The sequence below is a fragment of the Danio aesculapii genome, chromosome 12 (assembly GCF_903798145.1).
Source record: "Danio aesculapii chromosome 12, fDanAes4.1, whole genome shotgun sequence".
Taxonomy (NCBI): Eukaryota; Metazoa; Chordata; class Actinopteri; order Cypriniformes; family Danionidae; genus Danio; species Danio aesculapii.
Window position 1 is genome coordinate 38192668 of NC_079446.1, and position 23225 is coordinate 38215892.

A 23225-nucleotide genomic window follows, 5' to 3' on the forward strand; every position below is an offset into this window, starting at 1 on the left:
ACCTATTCATATGTCTAGTATCCATGATGGGAATAACGGTGCTACAAATAAACAGCGATACTAACAGCGATAATTTTTTTTCAGTAACGAGTAATCAAATTAATTACTATTTCCACCATCACAAAGCCATTACCATTACTGACAATAAAATGAGCAGTACTATAATTGAGAATACTGAAGCTGTTTTTATGCGAGCAGGGTCTCTCTCAGCCATAGGATCTCTTTCTCTGGTGTGTGTGTGTGTGTGTGTATGTGTGTGTTTGAGGCTGGGGCGTGACACATAACCAACCAGTGATGATAGTTTGTGTGTCTGTGAACATGATGATTGGCTTAGAGTACATTTCCATTGTTTGCTAATCAGAGGCAGAGCAGGACGGGTGTTTACCAGTGTCGCCAGATGTACGATAATTATCGAATTTATATGGTAATTTTGACCTCTGTATGATGTACGATCAATAATGAAATAAATGATATAATGTACGATAATTTCAGAATTTAAAGCATTCAAAAACGAATTTCATTATAATCTTAGAGCTTCTATACTTATTGATCTAGCTCTCTACTGTCGTGAGGAGAACGTGGAGCTAGACATGTTTTCTATCTCATCTTGCGTTACATTTTCTCAGCCAATCAAAATGGAGAATGGCTCTCTCTCACAAGTTAACATTCCTGCCATGCACGGCCATGCTTAAGTCAGTTGTTTTCAGGTTGAGGTTGATCGTACCTGACTGTATTGTTGTTGTTTTTGTTGGTGTCATTTTCTTTGTAATTGTATGATCCCAACTTGTTTAGCTTTTGCATATTCTAATAAAAAATAAATAATAAATAAATAATAAAAATAATAAAATAAAAATCTCCTCCAAATACTATAGTTACTCAGTGGCACACACCAATGACCAGGAGTCAGAACTATGACAAATTCAACAAGGTCAAAGGTAGCGTTTGCAAACTGGAAATATAAGCACTACTTTTCCCTCGTTGAGGTAAAAGGCAAGAATGTTTATGTATCGTGCAACTTATGTCCAGGAAAAGGTTAGTGGCTACGCCAGTGGTAACGTGAGCTCTGCTTCCAAAGGAGACGAAGCCACGATGTCAAGCAAATAAATCTGAATTTTTCCTTCACCACAAACACTTATTACTCGGACAGAATTAAACTAAATAATATCTAGATATATAATTGAGGACATCCTGCCATTTTCTTTCACATTGTCCCACAAAAATATTAAAATAGTGTCGATTAGTGCAGGGGTTCTCAACCTTTTTCACTGCGGGGCCCACTTCTTTCTCCGATCAATTTTTGAAGGCCCACCTGTCTGACATTTTCACTAAAATGCTTGTATGAAATGCTCATTTAAACCTTCATTTATTAACAAATATTATATTTTATTTTATTTTATTTTATTACATTATTATAACAAATAAATATTATACATTTGTTGTGCCTTCTATTATTTTCAATTATCAGCATTTTATTAAAAAAATAATAATTGAATTAAATTTATATATTAAGAACGAAAACTATATTATATATAATTAAAATTATTATTTTTTTAAGCATACTCTGATTTAAAGAGAACCACAGGTCAACAGGGATATTACAAAAGACCAGCTTCTGCTTTAAACTGGACTGACTGAATACTTACTATTAAATATCTACTATTCAAAAATCCAGACAAATGTAAAATACAGTAAAACACCCTAAATCTGTTGAAACGCATCGATCTGATGGCGGTTGAGTTTGCAGCTGGATATTATTGGGAGATCGCTGACAGGAACAAAGCACGTTCCTGCCAGAGCGCGTCTGAAGCTCATTTGCAAGTTTATTTTACATTCTATGACAGAAACAGCATTGAGCCTCCCTAGATCCTCCTGTATGGGTGCGTGTCCGTTATAAAACACTCACAGGACATTAATTTGGACAACTGTGCAGATGCATTAACTAGTTCACACAAAAAAATACACAAAGAGATACTTTCACTTTACGCATAGTTTGTGAATGAACTTATGGGACTTTCCCAGGTAATTAATACTTTTATAATTATGTAACCTAGTTTCTAACTCGGTTACTATTTGTGAGAAGTAACTAGTAACTATAACTAAGTACTCTTTTGAAGGAATTGCCCAATACTGCTAGTATATGACATCTATCACATTTAAGTTGACTTGGCCTCATTGAAAATCTCTATTGGCATCTTTCAAAATTGGCTCTACAAATTTAAGTCTGCTTTTAGTCAAGTCAGAGTGTCATTAGCAGGGAAAACCATCATCGTGTAAATGTGATCAACATCAAAATGAGTTAAAAAATAAAATAAAAAAATAAAAACTGTTATTTAACTATTATTGAGCTTTTTTTTTTGCTGTTTACTGACCTACTTATGTTTTGCAGAGAGTGATAAGAGAGTATATGTGGTAACTTGAGTGAACATGTCACAGCGGTGCCCTCAGCCAAACCAGATCAAAGGCCTACACACACACACATTCACTCATAGGAGACTCTTTGTTCAGAGTGATCTCATATCCCAGCTGGCTTATGTCATCCCAGCCCTACAACATTACTGTACAACCTGCCCCAAGGCTGGCTCAGGTAGAAAACAATATACTGATCTAATAAAGCACATGCAGGTGTGTGTGTGTGTACGAGCAGGTGAATGAGGGATGACTATAAGCATGTAGCTTAGATTATGATATGCATATCATTCCTAATAACAATTATATGTTATTTTAGGACTCAAAGTTTGGCAAAAGAAAAATAAGTTTTTGATGATAAATTTTGGGGTGGCGCAGTTGGTAATGATGTCGCCTCACAACAAGAAGGTTGCTGGTTCGACCCTCCGCTGGGTCACTTGGCTTTTCTTTGTGTATTTTCTCCCCGTGTTCGCATGTATTTCCTTCGGGTGCTCCGGTTTCCCCCACAAGTCTTAAGAAGTGCACTATAGGTGAATTGGGTAAGCTAAATTGTCCACAGTGTATGTTTGTGAATAAGTGGGTGTTTCGCAGTGATGGGTTGCAGCTGGAAGGGCATCCGCTGTGTAAAACATATGCTGGAAAAGTTGGCGGTTCATTCGCTGTGGGGACCCCTGACTAATAAAGGGACTAACTCAAAAAGAAAATGAATGAATGGTAAGTTTTGTATGAAAGCATGCTAGCAGTTTTGTTTTTCAGTGTATTAATTGTATGTATTGTTTACAAACTGTTAACATTATAGCATTACAGCCCTGCTTTTCACCTCATAAATAATTGAGATAACAGATGTTGATTTGAAATTGCTGGTTTAAATTTAAATAAGAACTGTTTTAAAGTTATATCAGCATTTGTATGAAAGCACACTAGCAGACGTCTGTGTCCTGTTAGTGTATTTTTCATACAAACAAACAGTATTTCTACTCAACATTAACTTTTTTGTAATGTTTGGGTTGTAGAATTTGTGAAGTTAAACTGATTATTTTATTACTGTATTTACATAGTGTAGAAAAGTGTTAAACAGTGGAACTGCTGGATATCTAATATGCCTGAAAATGCTTCTTGTATGTTCTGAAATGTCTAACTTGTATTTTTGTTGCAGTTGCAGGTGATTTGTCATGCTTGGGCTTTACAGATTTTCTGAAGGTAAAAATTTAGAGAATTAATAGTATGTCAGTTGTTCTCTAAATTTCAATTATACAAAGCAGACAATGAGTACATGGACACCAATAATCCGATTTTAATGCGAATAAGACAATACTCTGATTAAGAGTCTACCATGTAAACAGCAATTTTTGATTAATTTAATCTGATTGTAAACTGACATGTAAACACCTTAATCAAACTAAAACCATAGTGTAGTACTTTTCACCATGTTTTGCAACAGGATATTAATACACATACGATTGTTTGACATTATTCTCTGCACCTACCGAGTCAGTAAAGGACCATAAACACAGACATCACCAAATGTGGAAGGGTTTTTTTTCCATTCGGCGTGCGATATCAAATTCCATTAAAACACTCTTCCAGCAGTGCTTAATTTGTACATGCATCCAATACCTCAGTTTGTCACTGGGCATGCATGAAATGTTTCAGAATGAAAAGTGAAACTGCCGAACTGCAGTTAAAGTCGACAAATTAAAATGATAAAAAAGAGATTACATGAAACTCTGGAGAAAACGTGCATAGCGTGGTGACGCAACAACGTTAATCGATCTATGTGCTATAGCATGTCAAATGGGATCATGAAAGGAACATTCAAAAAGAAACTCATGTAAACACCTTAATTTTATTATTGTCGTATTCAGATTAAGGCAAATAACTAGATTACTGATGTCCATGGAAACATAGTCAGTGAGTTTGTACTGCATTTGCAATACTTAAAAGTTTGAAAAACTTTGTACTGATCCCCATGAGTTTTTACATACATTTTACAAAATAAATAAATGTTTCCAAACACTAAAATATGGAAATGTAAACTTATTAATAAGCACATATTACTGTATTTCTAATCACAATGAAAAAAATGTTAGATAGATAGATAATTTTATTCAATAAAAGTATTTTGTCTTGATTTGCTTTGCAAATTTCTAACACCACATTCTAAAGATACATTTACTTGGGAAGAAAAAATAACACGAGTCAAAAAGCCTTGTTTTCTGTGAAAATTATTACAATGAAATGAATTTGTGATTAAAACAAGAACAAATATCTGCTAGTTGGCTAAGAAAGGAAATCAACATACTTCATTTGACAGAAACAGTATTTATTCTTGTTTCAAGCATAAAGTTCCTCAGAAAATGTAATATCTTGATTTTGCATCATGTACATTTACAACCATTTGGGTTCCCTAATATGTACAGTTGAAGCCCCTTTACATTTTTTTTTATATTTCCCAAATTATGTTTAACAGAGCAAGGAAATGTTCACAGTATGTCTGATAATAATTTTTCTTCTAGAGAAAGTCTTACTTTTATTACGGCTAGAATAAAAGCAGTTTTTAATTTTTCTTAAACTATTTTATGGTCAATATTATTAGCCCCTTTCAGCTATATTTTTTTTCTATAGTCTACAGAACAAACCATTGTTAAACAATAACTTGCCTAATTACCCTAACCTGGCTTGTTAACCTAATTAACCTACATATGCTTTAAATGTCACTTTAAGCTGTAGAGAAGTGTCTTGAAAAATATCTAGTCAAATATTATTTACTGTCATCAAGGCAAAGATAAAATAAATCAGTTATTAGAGATGAGTCATTAAAAAAATAAACAGGGGGGCTAATAATTCTGACTTCAACTGTATATGTGATTAAGAATATCAGTAAAAAGCCAAGAACCATTTCTATCTTGTATAATAAAGAAAAAAGTTCAATATGAAGCACCTTTTTCCATTATAAAGAACCATTTGTGCAACGGAGAAGTTTCACTATAGAAAGAAAGAAACTTGGAACCATAGAGTCCAATAAAGAACCTTCACTAATGAGATCACGCTGGGTTCAGACAACACTTTAACAAACTCCCCCAGACAGAAAGTCAAATAGTGTGTTAAATTCACATGTATATGTTACTGACAGTCAGTTTTTACTGAACTCATGCGAATCTGTCCATATTTCCATTAACACAGGACTTTTATTTCCCCAGGAATGTTGCCACTGCACTATAAAGCAGTTACCACAGGCTGCGTCTGCCAGTGTGAAGCGAGCAGAGATCTGCCAACCTCTCTGCAGGTTCTCCAAAACCTTCCCCACAACACCTGTGATGAGAGATGTGTCTACTTGCTCCAAACTAGAGACTTGTTAAAGACCCTCTCAATCTTAAACAAGCTTTACAAGTCAAAACCCTGTTGCTTAATGTTCAGAGACGTTCAGAGCTTGCGATTATGCTAGCTAGTTTATTTGCACAATGCAAAGTTCAGCTTAAGATAGTTAAAGGAGGAAAAACAAGAAGGAATTTCTACAGGCACGTGGCCTAGATATATATTTTTTTCTTTTTTCTAGCCTGAATTTTAAAGAGGTTTTAATGTAGTTTGAATGGCTAGACTTTGATATGCGTTCCTTGAATCCACTTGAGAGAAAGCCCTCACCACAGGGGCTACCGAGGGGGAAGAGTGCAAAGAAACAGAAGTGCACGAGCTCTCCAGATGTGTAATTGCTAAATTTCCTCACATATAAGACAATGCTGTAATTAAAAGCAAGTATGAAATATACCACAAGTATACAGCCCCAATTATTTATGAACAAAATTAATTCAGTCCATGTGGCTGTACCAAAAGCTAACGCATATTTCAGATAAGTTCATTCATTCATTCATTTTCTTTTCGGCTTAGTCCCTTTATTAATCTGGGGTCGCCACAGCGGAATGAACCGCTGACTTTTCCAGCATATGTTTTACGCAGCGGATGTCCTTCCAGCTACAACCCATCTCTGGGAAACATCCATACATACTCATCCACACTCATTCACTACAGAAAATTTAGCCTACCTAATTCACCTGTACCGCATGTCTTTGGACTGTGGGGGAAACCAAAGCACCAGGAGGAAACTGGCTTAATTGGGCCTTGATTTGGTTGTCTTAAAGCTTAACATGGATAAGAACAAAAAATTAATTGGGGTTAGTAGGAAAACTTAATTGGTTTATGTTCAATAAATTTGATGAGTGAACTTAATTTATTTGTGTTGGGACAACATGAATGAATTTTGTGGACATTTAGAGTGTACAGCATATTTAATAAGAATGCAGTAAATGAATCCAAAGTAATATTAAAGACTTGGACACTTGCTCTGTTTTCAGCATTGGTGATATTAAGAAATGTTTTGAGTACCAAATCAGCATATTGTGCCAGGGTCAGACTATGATTTCTGTTAATTAAAGTCAGTAAACAATTTATAACTTGACAATAATTTGATGACAACTTGTAAATTTATTTGTTTTTGTCCATATTGTGGCAAGAATTTAGAGTTCAAAATAGAGCTGCACAATATATCGTTTTAGCATTGATATCGCAATGTGATCAATCGCAATAGTTGCAATGTGAGTATATGCAATGTTGAGTTTGAATTACAATTTATCCTTTCTTAGGTCTTTTTAGGCCTATGACTGTGAGAGTTTTAAAAGCATTCAGACATAAGAACTTTGTAACTTAGAAAAATTAATAACGTTTCATTTTATTGACGTGTTTGTTTACTTTACATTAATGTTTCATTGGTTATTGTATTTACTAATGAACTAATTATGAACAGTGCTTGTACAGCATTTATTAATCATAGTTCAACATTTACTAACATATTAGCAACATAAAATAAAAATGAAATATATATATATATATATATATATATATATATATATATATATATATATATATATATATATATATATATATATGAAGTATTGCAGACAAAATGAAAGCATATTTTTTGGTTAAATCATTATAAATTATTAATAATTGAACTTCCATAAAGTTGCATAGGGATTAAACAGAACCCAACTTTTCATGGCACAATACACTCATGTGACCGTTTACTATATTTACTGCATGTTTACTGTATTAACTATTTTTCTATCTTTAAAAGCACTTATGGCAATTATGGGACATCTATTGAATCTATTGAATGAGTATCTACTCTACTTTTCTCCACTAGACATTAACAGCTTTCTGACTAAGTAATTTTAGAAGCTTTGATTGTAACATTTTTGTTAAACCAAAGTCCACCCATCACAATGAGTCATTCAGATGATCTATTACCGCTGATTTACATAAGAAAAGCCTCAGGTTTTAAGTGCCATTGCTGCAGCAAATGACAGAGAAGTGTTTGCGTAAGCTGAGCTAATGAACTCTGACACTTAATTTTTAAAAAGTTGGTAGCCCAAATAGAAACTTGCCTTTCACAATATTATATAATCTAATACTCAATGTTTTTACAGCTCACAGATGTTCTAGCAGCGTGTCTGATTTTACTATTGCCATGCTGACTACACATGGGTGAGTATTGTGTTGACAAGCAACCACAACACTATTTGTAGTAGCATAAATGCATTCTGACAATGTTCAAGTTGCTTTTTCGGTATGTTGTTTTTGTTCAAACCACTAGTTAAAAAAAGCTCACACTACTTGTGAATGTTTTGCACCACCAACTGGACACGAGCGACTTAATTGACAAAACACACACTCAGACAGACATCTCACATTCCCACAGAGAAGCAAACTTGTGTGATTCCTTCACAGTCTCCGTATCAGCCATTACGACACACAAAGGACCTTCATCCCTGCAGATGGAAGTCTCTGTGTTTAAACATTCACAGCCGAGCCTGAAAAGAGTCACATAATTCCAGCAAATTGGACACAGTGATTAGTGCAGGGAGAGAAGAAAAAAAACAAAACAGAGCCCATTCATAACTTCAGCGGTCGGGAGAAACGCAATTATTCCCAGAAGGTTTGACAAAGGGCGAAAATTTATGCCGCAAAACTAATTTTATGTTTGTTTTCTTTATTTTTTAAGACATTTGCACAGATCCATCAAACTGTCGCGCCTCGTGCATAAATTCAGGAAACGTCTTTCAGCTCATTCACGAAAAAAGAGAGTGAGAGAGAAAAACATTGGCCGTTTATTTCTTTATTTTTTCCTGTCTAGAAGAAAGTTGACTCATCCGTTTTGCTAACTTTTCTGTTAGCAGTTATTTTGCTTACTTTTATCATTTGGCTGTATTTGTATTGTTTTTGTAATTAGCAAATGCTGTAATTTTGAGAACATTATTTTAATGTTATTGTTAATTTATTATGTCATTTAAACCCTTCCCATTAGGGTTGGGCCAGTAAATTATGTATTGCATCGTGACCAAATTTATGTCAATAACAATGATAATCTCTAGACTTTTTCACTCTATATTGATCTAAGAGCTAATCATACAGCAGAAATGTGCAACAATGGGAATCTAAAAGTGTGTTAATAGTCGAGATGTACCAAATTTTAGACCACTGAAAATTTATTGACTGAAAATGTCATGCTATTTAATGGACCCTCTAATTTTTTGTGGCTTCAGTCATTGTTGGGGTACTCCTTTAAATCTGGAATCATTAACCCATTTAAGCCCCCACCGGCAACTATAGTTGCATCAGTTCATAGTTGCCATTTTCCTTTTATAAGTAATTTTCTACATGGTATCCATGTTTAATTTCTCAATGACATGCAAGCAAACAACCAAATAAAATATTTCAGGAAAGAAAAGAAAAGGAATTGATTTACTTTCAGTCACATGAGGCCTTCAACTTTCTACGTCTAATTCCAGGATGCAAAATGGAGGCAAATCCTCCCAAATAAAGGCAATTTTCTTGTTAATAAACATATTTTTTGTTTACAAATATGTATCAACATACTTATAAAGGTCTCTAGATTCATCCAAACAAAACAAATCTTTCAAGAGATCTATAGTTTTGTGTATAGTTTGACAAATGTTCAAGCGGCAACTATAGTTGACAGTGGGCAAATACTTTGTAAGCACATAAATAATAGGAATTAGGGAAAAATGTGTGAAGTTAATAAATAAAGGTTATTGGCCTAATGTTTTTGTTTTTTTTCTTGCTTTCATAACAACCCATTTAAAAATAACGCTTCAACTAATATATTTACTTTAGAGTAGACTTTTTTTTTTTATACACAAATTGACACACAGCAAAACTGTCAGAGTAAAATGAACTTCTACTGGTCCCTCTCCCACAAAAATTTAAAATAACAAAAGGAAAAACGAACTCCTGCTGTTAAAAAGCAGAATCACTGAAGAATAACTCAAAACTACAACTAAATTCAGTCCCAACCTTAAGCCCTGCTGTCCACACAGACATGGGTATTGCCTAAATCGCTGCTTTTTCTACATGGTTTGGCTGTTCGCCCACACACAAACAAAGTATCAGGTCCCTGAAACCCAAGATATTGAAATAATTATAATTATAACTTTTTTCATTTATCTTTTAGACACACAATAGTCTGTTGGGGGAACTAGTGTGTTTCATCACTGTAAGACAAATGGATTGGTTCTTTGTGTTTTCATATTCATGAAACTATGTGATTTGGGAGTTCATATCAATTGGTTTTCATATATCAATCGATTTTTTTAACATAATTAACTTTTTTTTTTTTTTTTTGGTTTTCATATCAATCAATTTCTTAACATAACATATATGTTTATGAATATAAATTAATCTGTTGAAAGCAGTTGGTTTAAGTTAGGATGCCAAATGTTCTCTTACTATTCAATGTTTACATTCAACGGTGCTTACAACATATTTGCCCACTGGCAACAGTAGTTGCCACATATTCAAATGTGATTTTCTTGAAAAAAAAAATAAAAATAAAAAACTTGGAGAAAATAAATGCATAACATGTTCTTATAGGACACTATTAACAAGGATATATGAATAAAACCATTTTGAAAAATTTGGGCACAAATGGGTTAACAACTTTTATCGAAATGTATATCGTTATCGTTCAATATGGAAAATCATTATCGAGATTTGTTTTCCAAGCCTTATGTCACATTCCCAAGAATCCTGGCAACTCTTCTGGATGAATGGGATCCTCATTGACATATAACAAAGCACAACAAATGAATAGCAGTGGAAAATAGTGTGAAAGATGAAGAATAGAAGAATAAATGCTCAGAAATTTAGCATTCATTCATTGTGTTTTATTTGTGCTTTCAACAGAAGGAAGTACAGGAAGGCGTAATCCCTTGGAGGAGGGCAAGTTTGTCTTTGTACTTTTGCATGACCTGGTATGTTAGCTAAATCTCCTGGTGAAATATACCTGCAGAGACAGACAGGTAACCTTTCATTACCGCCATAATCCCTCTTAATAACATAGCTGTGATGTCTGATATGCCCCATTACACAGAACGGCAAAACGACAAGCTGCTGTTAAACTCTAGCAGCCGTTTTGAAGATATGCGAGTGAACCACACACATACACACACACACACACACACACCATGTAGATGGAGAAGACTAGTTACAGTACATATAAAAATACACCAAAAACTGTTTATCATATATTCTTTTGCAACTTTGAGACCTAAAATAACTACAAAACTACAACTATAATAATTAATTCAGAGTCTTAAACCTGCACTTGTTTTATGGTAACTAAGTTAAAAAGTTTAAAGTGAAATGGTAGCCAGTAAACTGTTATTTGAGTGAAATAATAGTTTCTTTCATTTTTTTCCCCTGCTGCATCTTTATTTTTAAGTAAAACAAATATTGTTGACCTCAAAAAGCTATTTTTGTACGATGTAATAATGCATGCGTTTTAGCTTATGCTGTTAATTTGATTAATGTTTTATGGTTTTAATCTAATCTATCAATTGGTTGAGAAAAGGCTGCAGTGATTAGTGTGAGGCATTCATAATTTTAATGAACAGTTGTTACATAATTTTAATGATAAGAGATGGATTTATTTGATAAAACAAATCACACATTTACACTGAATGTGTAGCTTTTTACATTCATATATATATATATATATATATATATATATATATATATATATATATATATATATATATATATATATATATACATACATATTTTTTATTATAATTTATATATTATACTTTTGTCATCAAATTAAAAATACTATTCATCAATTATCAGTTATATGATTGTAAATAAGTTTTTTTTTATTAAGTTTTAGATTAGTTCACTTTTAAGCTTGGCTTTTTTGTTGATGAAATGTGTTTACATTATTCACACCAGCTTTACAACAAACAAAAAAAATTATTATTGTCATAATACTAATATTATGTTACTATATAATTAAATATTATACAGCCTAGTGATGTATGTGTCCGCGCGCGTATAGATAGATAGATAGATAGATAGATAGATAGATAGATAGATAGATAGATAGATAGATAGATAGATAGATAGATAGATAGATAGATATCATATATAGATAGATAGTGATCATATAGCGTGTATTGTGTAGACTGGGCATATCATCATGTGATAGGTAACCTAACTCACCTGTACCAGTCCAGTCCGTTATCATAATTCCGGTCGAAGAAGTGCGGCTCCGCTCCGACCGCCCGTATATCTGGATGCACGCGCAGAAACTCCAGCAGCGCGCGCGTCCCGCCTTTTTTCACGCCGATGATGATCGCCTGAGGAAGCTTCTTACTGCCCTCACCTAACGAGCTCAGTTTACCTGTATCAAAATACGAGCCTCCAGTCTCTAAATCCACATCCAAAGAGTTCGACAGCTTTACGCGTGACAGAAACAAGCGTTTATCTGCCTTAATTTCAGGTAAATCCTCCGCGCTGACACTTTGGGGCAAGCTGTGGTGCCTCATATTCAGAGGTTTCGTGGAAGTCCATTTCTGCAGAAGTCTTTTTCTCCTCACAGACCCAAAGTCTGTAAGCTTCGAGGCGTAAAATCCCTCTGCAGGACCCGCGTCTCTTCTCTCCGTGGGCATGCAGGTCCCGCATCGCTCCGTGAGGCAGTGGAGAAAGTATAAGGACGCGAGGATAGACAGCAACATGACCGCGAAGGTCTTAAAGATGCTCTTGGACGGAGGGTCCGAAAAGACGCGGCTACATGCCATGTCGGTCCACGGGTGGCATAAGTTGGAGAGACAGCCATGCTAGACTGGCATTATTCAGTCTTGCCATCAAAAATAAGACAGAGTTTGGAGCTCGGGAGCATCAAAGGTGGATTAGAGTTCGCGCGCGCAGCTCTCCCAAACACTCTTGCGCATGCATGTGATGATAGCTGTAGTAAAATAACTGTTATTATACTAACAATTAAGTTAGACAAATGCGAGTTTTAAGTCACACTGCTGAATATCTTTTTATAAGTTCGTTTTAAACTGAATTCATCTTGGCTATACAAAAAAATAATTAATAAATCCAAAAGAAAAATAAGAAAGCATCATTAAAATCCATCCATTGCTTTAGGTGATTTGCAAAATTCTGATAAACTTTCATTACACTAGGAGCTCACACGTGTGTGCCTTGTATCTAACTTCAGAATGACGTCACTTGAAGTGAATGACACGTCGCGGGCCAATCAGGTTTCACAAGTGGATGTTATTTGCATGAAATTGACCAGTGAGATGCAAGATAAGCAGGGCAGACTCCGCCCACCTGTCAGTTTAGTTGAGCAACGTTCACGCTCGTGTTCTAAGCAAATGTCACTTTTCAGCCCTTGCTGCCACAGGCAAACAAATGCAGGTTTGTAGGTTATGCAAGGTGGTTGTAGAGATTGCTTGAGTAAAATCAGCATGTTCACAGAATTAATACATTTAACCGTCTAATGTCTAAAAATAATGTACAGTTGAAGTCAAAACTATTAGCCCCCCTTTAATTTTTTTTCTTTATATATATATATATATATATATATATATATATATATATATATATATATATATATATATATTTCCACAGTACGTTGGATAATTTTTTTTCTTTTTTTTTATTTCGGTTAGAATAAAATAAGTTTTTAATTTAAAAAAAAAAAACTTTAAGGTAAAAAATATTAGTCCCCTTAAGCAATATTTGTTTTCGCTTGTCTACAGAATAAACCATCCTTATACAATAACTTGCCTAATTACCCTAACCTGCCTAGTTAACCTAATTAACCCAGTTAAGCCTTTAAATGTCACTTTAAGCTGTATAGAAGTGTGTTGAAAAATATCTAGTAAAATATTATTTACTGTCATCATGGCAAAGATAAAATAAATCAGTTATTAGTTATTAAAACTATTATGTTCAGAAATGTGTTGAAAAAAATCTTCTCTCCGTTAAACAGAAATTGGGGAAAAAATAAACAAGGGGGCTAATAATTCTGACTTCAACTGTATATGTGCATATATTTTAGTACTGTATAGGTAGTCTCATATTTTGCAGTAAATACAGGCCCATAGCTAAAAGGGGTGTTTCTTTTTTTGTGAACCTTTTTGCAGTTATATGCCTCATTTTCTATTCAATTACGAGATTTAAATACTGCATTTTAGTGAGATTTTAAACACTATTTTTAGCTAAATTAGCTTTCCGGATGATCATCATAACCACACTTTTTGAAATACCAAAAATTTTTCCTAAAGATTTATAATAAAGAACTGTGAAATAATACTTATTTGTAAAATACATATTTATTAAATCATATATCATTAGAAAAAATAGGAATTTGTTAAATTTTTTAATTTAAAACTGTAGTCCAAAACAAACTGGCCAGCATATTCAACTTTCCTTAATTTGGCAGTTTGAAAAAATTGTTCGTGAACAGAAGAGTAAAACCAAAAACCACCCAGCTAGATGATACAGAGTCCAGACAGCCTATAACATGCTGTCTGTATAAACTATAAACACAAACACACAGACACACATCAGCACACTCTCTCTCATTCACACACATACATACACACATAGACAGCACCAAGACAGTGACGCACATCAGCACACACTCTCTCTCATTCACACACATACATACACACATAAACAGCACCAAACAGGCGACACACAGCATCACGCTCTCTCTCATTCACACACACACACACACACACACATAGACAGCACCAAAGAAGCGACACACAGCATCACGCTCTCTCTCATTTACACAAACACACACACACACACGCACGCACACGCGCACACACACACACACACACACACACACATACACATAAACAGCATCCACACGGATGCGTGTGTACTCACTTGTTCAGGAGTGATATTGTTAGACCGCCCGCTCCCGTTCAAATTACACCAGTTTTATCTGGAAATTCATTCCCGCTCCGCAAGAAAACTGGTTGAGTCCCCCGGCTCCCATGGTACAGCAGCGGGAATGCAGACCTCTAGTTCATATTTACCACGTCTCCCTTCTCGTTTAGTCAAAACCCTATATACTGCCAAACTGCAGAGGTTGTGTTCTTTTTCGAGACTGGCCATCTTACCTCACCTCTCTCTCTCCTCCACACTGTCTCGTAAGGACAATCGCGCATACGCAGTTTTAGGCATTAAATTAATTGTATTTAATATTTTACACTTGTCTCCTATATAAGTGCATTATTATTAATAATGGTATTAAAACTGAGACCGTTGCTATTACCATATTGCCATATAACCATATTACCGCCCAAGCCTAATGTCAGTGTTCGCTCCATTACAGTTTTCACCCCTGTTTATCTTTACAGATACATCACTGACAGATTTCGGAAACATTTGGCTCCTCATTAGCGTTTGCCTTAATCTGTCATTCTTCTAACTCCGATTACATCCGGACCTCATCAGCGCACTTCAGGCCACCAAGGATGACTAACATTTTTTTCCCTCTTTTCGCCGTATTGTCTTTCTTTTTTAATATGGAGGGAAACACAGCATGGTGAAATGAAAGTAAAAGCAGCGCATTATTTCTTTACAAGTGAACAAGAACAGAACCAAATGTTTCACATCTGCTCCTGTAGTTTGCAGCATTACCATGAGAAAGCCAAAGGAGTGTTTCAATGCAGTACAGCCCACTGCTTCAGAATGGAGATGGAGACCTCAGTCAAAACACCGGCTTGTTCGTGCCAGATGTCCCCGTGATGAGGACACAATGCAGGGGCTGACTCGCATTTAACAAATCACACCCTCGCCCTTTCTGGCCATCCCGGGAGAAAGAAGAGGCAACAACCATAGCCAGGCCAGCCCACTGTGATGCCCTTTGGGTCAAATGTTTTTGCACCACCATTATCGGTTGCACGATAAAGGAATGTGCAGAGACGCTTTTGCTGAGTGTAGAGGTCATTACACTGGAAGAAAAAAAAAAATAGGCTTTCATTGCACAATATTGTGCCAATGTTTATGGATTTTTGGTTTCTCTCTTTCTCTCAGTTGCAATTTTGTGACTGCAAATTGTACAAGCATGCGCTTTTTCATCATTCTCTTGAGTTATACAGAAGAGGAAATCTCAGAACATAATTACACAGTGATTTAAATGAAAAATGCAAGAGCCTATATACAATATATAACTATTTTAATATCTGCTGTCATAAATAGGGCTGGATGATTTGGCCTAAAATCAAAATCTCGATTAATTAAATCGTTTAACTCAATTGTGATTAATGAACTGAACTGAATTGAATTGTAAAACAGACTTGAGGATCTGCTGTCGGTTGTTTAGAGAGTTCAGACATGCATCTTGAAACCGCAGTAAAGTTTTTATTAGATAACCAGCTGTAATCAGTCTTTGCGTTGTTTTTGTTAATAGGATCTCAGTGTTTTTATGGACACCAAGCACAATCTCAAGTACACAAGATGACTTGTGCATCAGAAATGTGAATCCTGGGCCCCCACGGCATGCTGCGGTGAAGAGTTTGCTGTAGTTTTCTCTGGACAGCTTTATGTGTGGATTTGGGACATCTCAGCAGGAGAGAGACATCTTTACGGCCAGTGCTGGTGGAAAAATACAGGGCAGGTAATGTAGCTCATGCAGTCATAGAACTGCTGAAGATTCAGAAGGGCATGAGAGGTAACTGTAAAACTCTGATTGCTTATACATGAGGCAAGTCGAGATAGATAGATAGATAGATAGATAGATAGATAGATAGATAGATAGATAGATAGATAGATAGATAGATAGATAGATAGATAGATAGATAGATAGATAGATAGATAGATAGATAGATAGATAGATAGATAGATAGATAGATAGATAGATAGATAGATAGATAAATAGATGGATGGATGGATGGATGGATGGATGGATGGATGGATGGATGGATATACAGTTGAAGTCAGAATATTTACCCCCCAATGAATTATTAGCCCCCCTGTTGATTTTTCCTCCAATTTCTGTTTAACAAAGAATATTTTTTCTACACATTTCTAAAAACAATAGTTTTAATAACTCATCTCTAATAACTGATTTATTTTATCTTTGCCAAGATGACAGTATATATTATTTTACTAGATATTTTTCAAGACACTTCTATACAGCTTAAAGTGACATCTAAAGGCATAACTAGGTTAATTAGTTTAACTAGGGAGGTTAGGGTAATTAGGCATGTTAGTCTACAGAACGAACCATTGTCATACAATATCAAAAAATATATATAGCTTATAGGGGCTACTAATTTTGACCTTAAAATGGTTTAAAAAAATCCTAAACTGCTTTTATTTTAGCCAAAATAAAACAAATCAGGCTTACTCCAGAAGAAAAAATATTATCAGACGTTTGAAAATGAAATGAAAATATCCTTGCTGTTAAACATCATTTGGGAAATATTTAAAATAGAAAAAAATCAAAGGGGGGCTAATAATTCTGACTTCAACTGTGTATGTATATATATATTATGACAGACCGATAGATAGATAGATAGATAGATAGATAGATAGATAGATAGATAGATAGATAGATAGATAGATAGATAGATAGATAGATAGATAGATAGATAGATAGATAGATAGATAGATAGATAGATAGATATAATGATAGATAGACAGATATGAAATGATAGATAGATAGACAGACAGGCAGACTGACTATCTATCTATCTATCTATCTATCTATCTATCTATCTATCTATCTATCTATCTATATATGTATGTATGTATATAATGATAGATAGATAGATAGATAGATAGATAGATAGATAGATAGATAGATAGATAGATAGATAGATAGATAGATAGATATAATGATTGATTGATTGATAGACAGACAGATATATATATATATATATATATATATATATATATATATATATATATATATATATATATATATTTACATTTATATTAAGAGTTAAACATTTATTTATTTATTTATTTAATAAGAGTTTAAGAGTACAGACACAGTGCCTTCAACAATATATTTGAATACAGCTCACAGTTTTTTCCTGTAATAGAATTAACTGAGGTGATTTATACACCCAAGTTCTAAGCAAATGGTTAGTAAATGTATTTAGATACATCAACACATCTGTGTTTCAGACGTGCAAGCCAAGTGTTTTTCCGGTACTGTAGAGGAAGGGTTTTCATTTAGAGTCATGGAAATGCAAATAAATCATGCTCTTAGTCAAATTAGGAGCTCGATTTGAAATGCTGCTTAAATGTTTAGATCAAGATTGATTGCAAAGAACTGCCCGAGGCGTATTTACATCACATTTTAAAGCATTATGAGTGCTAACAATAGGCCCTTAATATAAAATAGATTTCAAGAAAAAGCATGACAGTGTTTATGAATCAAATTTTACATTGCTAATTAAGTGCAAATGTGATTAGTTGTGTGGTGTGTGTGCGTGCGTGTGTGCATGCTACATGTTTCTGTGATACATGTGTGACACATTCCAGCCTGTAAGAGGCAGCAAGACTCAACCCAGACCAACCTCAACCCTTTAAGTTTTAATGGACAGATTTGGGTGAGAGAGAAGAGATGAAAGTCATCCAAAGAGAACAACTAGCACATGTAAAACACAAGTCATATAATTTACAAAATATGAGAAGTGTCTTGAAGGCTTCAAATGGAGTCATGGAAACATAATACTTGGCTACAACAAATCCTGTCCGCAAAATATAGATTTCAGCCGATGGATGTTATATTGAAGCTTGTTAAATTTCCTGTGTATATCACACTAATACAATGCTCCAGTCTCTCTCTCTCTCTTGTATTCTCTCTCTCTCTCTCTCTCACACACACACACACACACACACACACACACACACACACATTGATCACACTAATGGGCCTGGCTTTAGAGATGAGTCTCGCAACCTCCCTGTGTGACTCTCATCTGTACTCTCCTCCACCAGAGGCCCTTTGAGAAGATGACTCAGTCATTAGATGGATTGCTTTCTTACATAAACAAATGTCAGCCATGTTCCCGACCTCCCTGTTACTCCGCTGTGGGATCAGAAGTGAATGTGATATCAGAAGTGAATAGACCTAAACAAGCTCTGCTAGCTCATTAAAGGCCGGGCAGAGAGCAAAAGTTCATTAAAAAGCAATACAATCACAATTTTTCGTTAAATGTCTCATCAAATGAATTTATAATTTTAAATACTGTATTTATTTTGATCAAACATAGACTCATTCTGAAAACGTAGCCCTATATATGTTTCTGGAGATCGTGAATTATGTAGCCAGAAGTACTTATGGCATTTAATTTTTTAAACGAACGCTACGGGGCGGTATGATGCCGTTCCTTTTCGTGCTTACCAGCTGATCGCTTGCCACCGTATGAACGGTTTTCTGGCTGCTACCAGTTTGTCCAGTTAGCTCACCATGTACATCGGTGGACTTGACATGCAGAAAGGAGATGACCATGATGACGGGGTTCGAGTCCGGTAAAGAATGGTTCCAGGAAACAAGTAGGACAAAAACGGAAGCCAAAAAATAAAATAAACAAGTGAATAACTTCATTTACAAGAGAACAGCAGGCGCAAATGTCACTCGCGAGAGAAATTTGAGATCTGAAAAAGCATACACAGCAGCCTCTTGTGGATTCGCAAAAACAAAAACTGCAAAAAAAAAAACTTGCCCCTGGGACGTTTCCAGAATGAGCCTGGGTCACAATTAACAGAGGAAGAAGTTGATGAATACTTTGTGTGTACAATGCAGTTCCAGTCTCACGGTTCTGTATTGATACACTCTTCAATACACATTTGTTGTGCCTTGGATGATTGTAATTGTAACTTTTAAATAGATTAGTGTGGTTGTCACGATACTGAATTTTGGTACCAATCGGCAGGGACATAGTAAAATGGAGGCAAAAAGGTGGCAGAGTGCATAGGGGCCCAGCGACTCTACCTTTACGTGATCGCTAACATCCCAAGCCCACCTCTCACCGCCCCCTGGCCTCTTTACTTTTAACTTACGAGAGGCCTTCTTCAAATATTTGTGCATAGGCCGAAATTGCTGGCGATGTCACTTCTAATCAGTACTGAGATTTTAAAAATGTCTATTTCCGCTAACATTTAAGCGCTGTTGAGTACATTCTTAAACACCGCTGATTCGCCATAGTGTTCAAGTGCTTCGTGCAGGTACGTGCACAGATAGGGCTCAACCTGTGCAGTGCACATGCCCATTTTTCTCTTGGATAAAAAGTGCCCCCGCTCTTCAGTTCGTGGTCGTCTCCCAATCCCACATCCACCCCACCGCCCCCATCATCCTCCGCTGACCGCCGACACCTCCCAGGTTATTGTTGTAAAAAAAAGTATGTAAAGTGTTGAACTTCAAAGTGTACAAAATGAAAATAAAAATAAAAAATATTATGGAAAAAAAACATAGATTTTGTTTATTTTACATTTAAACAAGAATACATTAGGTGTCTATTACGTCTACTACTTTTATTACTAATACTATCCTACCAGTAATAGCTAAAAAGTCATAATGGTATCATATAAAATATAATAATAATGTAAAGAAATATATTTTTATTTTTGCGTTTTAATTTATAGATAATTTTGTATAAATATTTAGTTGACATTATTAATACACTCTGAAAATGCTGGGTTAGGTCAAGATCTATCTATCTATCCATCCATCCATCCATCCATCCATCCATCCTTCTGTCATTCCATCCATCCACCCATCCATCCATCCATCCATCCATCATACTATCATTCTATCGATTCATTCATTCACCCACCCATCCATTCATCCTTCTATCAATCTATCCATCCATTCAATTATTCGCCCATATATCCATCCATCCAGCTATCTAATAATTTGCCTTTTTTATTAGTTTTTCTCAGTCAGCTTTGGTGCATTTCTCAGAACACTATTAACATTTGCACAACAGTTAATGCATTTCTCAAAACAATTACTACAAACTGCAAAACCTAGTTGATAACCTGCAAAAGCATGTCACTTGCTCAAAATGTATAGCTCATTTTGGTGACACTTCCTGAAAATGCTCAAGACAGCACCATATATTATTTGCACAACCATTTGAAAACTACAGTAAAGTTAGATATCACTGCATTTAGTGAGGTATCTGAGTACAAGACACTGAATATGCACGCTTCACATATTTACTGCAAATGCTTTTGCAATTATAATTTATTCACAGTATTGTGAAAAAATAAATAAACCCTTATTTACTTTATTTTCAGGAAAAAATATTTAAAATTGTTTATAAAATTAGCTTGACATGCAGATTTTGACAACTAGTTCAACATTTTTGTATGTGATGTCTCAAGTAATGAGATGCAGACTATTAGTTTTATATGGAATGAGTATTCAGCATTCACAAGTTTAGTTAATTTTGACTGACATGACATAAGCAAATGATAATGTTATAAAACAGCAGAGAGTTGTATAAAAGCAATTGATGCATGTCCAAAAGCATTTGCAATTTGTTGGAAGGAATGAGAAAATGCTACTATGATGTGCACAAATGAATAATTGTTTTGAGAAATGCATTAACTGTTGTGCAAATGTAATATAGTGTTGTGAAAAATGCACCAAAGACACTGAGAAAAACTGTAAATAGAATTTACGCTTTGGTTTTACATTTGCCAATATAGAATGCTTGAGCTATAAAGCATAGTTTCAGCCACCCCAGAGCTAGTATTAACCACATTCCCTCATAATTATTTCTAGCTGAACCAGATGTCTTTCTGCTCTGGTAATGTGTTAAATATAAAAGAAAATACCACAAATGAAGGAGCACTCCATAATGTCTTTTGACTGACATGTTCTCTGATTTCTCTCAAAGGGTTTGCATTGCTCACAAGGTAAAGCAGAAGAGATCTCCTCATCCTTGACTTGTCAACAAGAGCTGGACGAAGAGGCGACTGAAAGCTTATTGATGAGGTGGGGAGCACTACGTAACATTGGTATTTATTCATTTTTAGCTCTACAGTATGTCCGTCCAAGGTTTCATGTGAGTCACTCAAGGGATGCATGATAAAATTAGTTTTGGTTTTGCACCCAGTTTATCCCATCACATTAAAACCTCTGGGTTTGCGCTTAAACTGTTTTAGGGAATGTTGGCGTCTGATTGGGCCACCTGAGTACACATAACCTGCAGCCATTCCAAAAACAGTTTATCTTCCTTAATTTGATCGAGTGTGGAAACCCTGTCTTTGAGTTTAGCAACTTTTTAGCATGAGCCTTTGACAGTTGAGACAGCTAGACGTAGAAATAACTGCTTTTTGGCAATAGTTTTGACTCGTTGATCTGCTGTTTGACATACTTGGAGTGGACTAAAAAAAGAGATGTGCTATTTGTTGTATTTGCGAGAATATTATTTGTAACAGTATCCCAAATAGGTGTGATAAATGTCAAAAAGAGGGAAAGACGAGTGTGGGAAAACTCTTAAAGAGAAAAACAGCAAGAGGAGCCTCGATTGCTCTTCAATCAAGATTGATTCACAGCAAACAAATGAAAATGGGGCAAATACTAAAAGAGATATCAAACATTAAAACTATAAAATGTGTTGTAGTGCTTTCATTTTGCAGTACATTAGGATGTGTCCTATTAATAATGTTTATAAATTAAAAAAAATATTACTTTTTATGATTTATAGAGGCGATACGATGGCTCAATGGCTAGTGATGTTGCCTCACAGCAAGAAGGTCAGCTGGGTCAGCTGGCATTTCTGTGAGGAGTTTGCATGTTCTCCCTGTGTTCACGTGGGTTTCTTCCGGGTGCTCTTGTTTCCTCCACAGCCCAAAGACATGCGATATAGGTGGAATTTACTTAACTAAATTGGCCGTAGTGTTTGCGTGTGTATGGGTGTTTCCCAGTACTGGGTTGCAGCCGGAAGGGGATGCGCTGTGTAAAACCTATGCTGGATAAGTTCATATGGTTCATTCTGCTGTGACGACCCCTGATGAATAGGCTTTAAGGAAAATTAATGATTTATAGAAGACACTGTCTAAAATATCACGTAACAGTAGTTTATGTAGCAAATAGATCATGTCAGGCATATTTGAACAACAACAAAAAAACATTTGGTAACATTATAGACTATAGTTTAAAAACAAAGTGCTGCCCCAAAATACTGATTAACTGTCATTTTTAAATCGTTATACTTCATCAATAAGTAAGTAATTAAGTAAACATTACATATATACATGTGTGTGTGTAAATATATATATATATATATATATATATATATATATATACATACATATATACTGTGTGTGCATACAGTATATATATGTATACATATATATATATATATATATATATATATATATATATATATATATATATATACATACATATACATATATATATATATATATATATATATATATATATATATATATATATATGTATATAT

The 23225-nt window shown here is 34.8% G+C and overlaps 1 protein-coding gene across 1 annotated transcript in view; it reads right to left on the minus strand.

The window, feature by feature from the left end:
• Positions 1-12888, minus strand: part of si:ch211-216b21.2 (heparan sulfate glucosamine 3-O-sulfotransferase 3A1) — a 74966-nt gene extending 62078 nt beyond the window's left edge. The window contains exon 1 of the mRNA XM_056470134.1: positions 11977-12888. Coding sequence (XP_056326109.1) covers positions 11977-12554 — 578 coding nt within the window. The 5' untranslated portion in view covers positions 12555-12888. The remainder of the gene's footprint in view (positions 1-11976) is intronic.
• Positions 12889-23225: the final 10337 nt, after the last annotated feature.